This window comes from Nestor notabilis, unplaced genomic scaffold (assembly GCF_000696875.1).
Source record: "Nestor notabilis isolate BGI_N333 unplaced genomic scaffold, ASM69687v1 scaffold23309, whole genome shotgun sequence".
Classification (NCBI taxonomy): domain Eukaryota; kingdom Metazoa; phylum Chordata; class Aves; order Psittaciformes; family Psittacidae; genus Nestor; species Nestor notabilis.
In genome coordinates this window covers 1-3,335 of record NW_009944408.1, presented here as the reverse complement: position 1 = coordinate 3,335, position 3,335 = coordinate 1, and the positions used below count along the sequence as shown (strand labels likewise).

General features: G+C 47.5%; 1 protein-coding gene across 1 annotated transcript; it reads right to left on the bottom strand.

Moving 5' to 3' along the window:
* Positions 1-785: 785 nt before the first annotated feature.
* EVX2 (even-skipped homeobox 2) lies at positions 786-2,643 on the bottom strand. Its single transcript, XM_010022413.1, has 3 exons — positions 2,498-2,643; positions 1,352-1,426; positions 786-1,293 (listed from the first exon to the last, which is right to left on the bottom strand). The coding sequence occupies exons 1-3, from the start codon at positions 2,641-2,643 to the stop codon at positions 786-788; spliced, it is 729 nt and encodes a 242-aa protein (XP_010020715.1).
* Between the last annotated feature and the right edge of the window lie 692 nt (positions 2,644-3,335).

The following is a 3,335-nucleotide window of genomic DNA, read 5'->3' as shown; positions in this document are numbered from 1 at the left end:
CGGGCTGCAAGGAACCCGGATTCGGTGCTAGCCTTTTCCCCTTCGACTGCGCTTCTTATTTTCATTTGCCACTTAAGAAATAAAAGCAGCCATAAAAGCCTTTTTTTTTTTCGCCTTCATCGTTACATCGAGGAACCCTTCCTTTCTCTTTCTTTCAAAAAAGGCATGCACTGTGGCCCCTAGGAAATCCACCGCTCACCTGACTCCCCCTCCCCAATTATAGCAATAATAACAACCACCGTCCGTCACCATGCCCCGCAAAGCATGAGGAAGGAGACAAGGCTGTTTCAAACCCCCTGTTACAAGCAAAGGAAAAGTGAACAATGCCCAATTACACGAGGTGGACACAGACGGCACGTTGCATGTACACAGAGCAGGACACACACAGGCAAATAAGAGCGCTTTCCTCGCATTCCACACTCTCTCTCTCTCTAATTTAATCTATGTCTGTATATACACACATACAGCTCGAGAGACACGGAGAGCTCCAAAAGCGCGAGGAAAAATAAGGAGAAAGCTTTCCCTAAATATAGGTGAAAGGATATTTATGCCCACATATGTTCTGGATATATATCTATATAGCGGTGGATTTGGGCACGCACACACACACGCACGCACCCGGGCAGTGTGTCTCGGCTATCGGGATAGCGCAGTAATTGCAATAATATTTTAGAGCCTGGAGCTCTGTCTTCGCAGAAGAGAGAGCACCGGTGCAGAGGCGAGCAACTTTGGCGGTGGCGGTGGGTTTGCTTTGGTTTTTAAAGCCGGTTGGCAAAGTGCGGGGCTTAGATGGAGATGATAAAGGGAGAGTTACCTTTGTTACTGTTTTCCTTCAGCTGGGAGGAAGTCAGGCTGGCCGGGGAGCGGAGCGCGGAGCAGCCCACCTCCACATCACTGTTCATATCTGCCTCTTGAGCAACTTCGGAATAAAGGCTGATTTTCTTCCTGCTTTCCGACGGCGGGATTTCGGAGGAGACGGTGCTTTCACTGCTGGGATGCTGAAGATTGAATAAAGTGTCTATTTCAAATTTGCCTTTGGCGGAGATGTCCCCTATAGCGCTGTGTAGGGAGGCGGCAGTCAGTCTCGGGCTGAGGCGACCACTGTGCGGAGAATTTTCAAGGGCCTCCAACACCGCATTTCCAGCTGAGTCTGACAAATTCGAGAGCCTTTTGCCAGCTGTAGGGCTGTGCAGCCCTCTCTCCATCAAGATCATCTCTTTTCTTATTCTTTCCATCATCTCAGCTTTATAAAAAATGTCAAAGTTGCAGGGCTGGTCCTGTACTAATGATGAGCTGCAGCAGGGGCTAATTCACATTCAGCCCGGCAAGTGTCTCTAAATATTATTATCTCTTTTTGAGGGAGGTGTAAAAATTGTGGGATGCCAAAGCGAGGGAATGACTGGTCAAAATGACCCATACATCCTTTCTAGCTCGAAATGTCATTCATCAAAAAGTGGTGCTCGTCATTAAGGTACGAATGACGCTGTTCGAATAATCATTTATTGTAACAGGTTTATAAGCAAATAAATACAAGCTCCTGTCAGTGGATAATGAAGGCGGCTTCAGAGCAGACAAATATATCCAGGTGGAAAGAAAGAAAGACAAGAAGTGAGGAGTAAAGCTCTTGTCCTTAGCTTGATCAGATCTTGCTTGAATTGCTCTGGGGTTTGGCCTCTGGGGTGGAATTGACAGTCTGATTAATAAAATGAGCTGTGCAACATTTCCCCCTTCATTTAGGTGCATCATTATGCTCTGATTTTTGTTTTGTTGCCTTTTAGGTCCTAATGATGCAGCTTCTTTCTCATTTGTCCTCGGACAGAACTACATGCTAAATATTAGATAATGTTTTTCTTTATTATTATTTCTGAGGCGGATTTTAGATCACAACGCGAGGAAACGCTGGAAGAGGACAAGAGGACCGAGAACCTCCTGCTACTGATACCTCTTTGCTCTTCCCTCCCATTTCCAGACCACATTAGTACTTTTATTTAGGAATTTACCCTGACACCCCCACACACCCCCTTACACGCGCGAACCTTATGCCCAGACTTTATAAGACCGCTGCTGCCTGTGCGCATCGATGCTGGAAATTAAAATATTTGTTATAATCTAATATATTATAAATCGAAAGTATTTTTCTTCGTTGCGTCCTTAAATATTATCTCCTTTTTACTTTCTAAAATCCTGCTTATCGATGAAGCTAGCCTGTGGTTGTTCTCCCCTCTGGAACAACACTGGCTGTTGTACAGTGTGACGGGAGGGGAAATAACCGAAGGACACTAAATGCATTCGTGATTTCAAACACTGCGCGGCCGTGCCATTTCATCCTCCCGGAGGGTTTCTCTCCAGCCCTAGCCTTCTTCCCTCCCCACCGCCAGGAAAGTCTACGCATTGAAAGAATTTAAAAATAACAATAGCAGTAAGTGATGGGGGTTTAGTGCCCGCAGGCTTTGGGCTAGCAGAGACACCACCTCTAGCACCCTCTCTCCAAAGTTACCTGTGGCTCTGCGAGCTCATCCCTCCGCTCTTTGCCGGGTGCCGCTCTGCAGGGGACACGGGCTGCCGCGCTCGGCAGGCGTGACAGTCGGAAAGTCTCCCTTCAGTGATAACTTTGCTAGTAATAATGACGCTGATGGCAACCATTTAAACGAAGATAAATCCTTTGTCGTTAGCATCTCTGGAGTGCGCTTCGATAGCTGCCCAACCTTTATTCTCGCCGTGATTTTTTTTTCACACGCATCATCTAGTATTTAGACCCTGAGAAGCTGAGTTTCATCGCCCGGAGAAACACCTCAATGTTTCCTGTGATTAAACGCGTGTTCGATTGTTTTTGTGAGGAGAGCTGTTCCTGCTAATGTTAGTCACATACATCTCCTAAGTTCTTGTGCTTTGCGCATGATTCATAGGTCGAAAATGGGATATTTGACAGATTTTTTTTTAATAATGTGTTAAAGTCTCCCTAAACATTCCATCAAATATTTAGGAAACATTCTAGGCGTTGTTTGCAAAATCCAGCCTACTATTAATGAGCGGTTTATGTCAGCCCTTTGAAATGTGAATTTAGACTGCAGTGTGGTGTCCTGCGTTTTACAGCCCCAAAACCAGACAAAAGTAAATACCAACTTTTCCTCGCCCGCGGACGTTGCGGAGAGGAGCGGAGAGGGGCGCAAGCGGCGGGTAGAGCTCCAGGCGACACACCCCACCCTCCCCGCACCCGTCTCTCCCCAGACGGGACGGGGACGGATACTTTGTGCTGCCCTCCCAGCGGGACGGAGGGCAGGGTGTCCCCGCTGTACACCCACCGAGCGTGGCCGAGCGGGCGGCCCTGGGGGCTC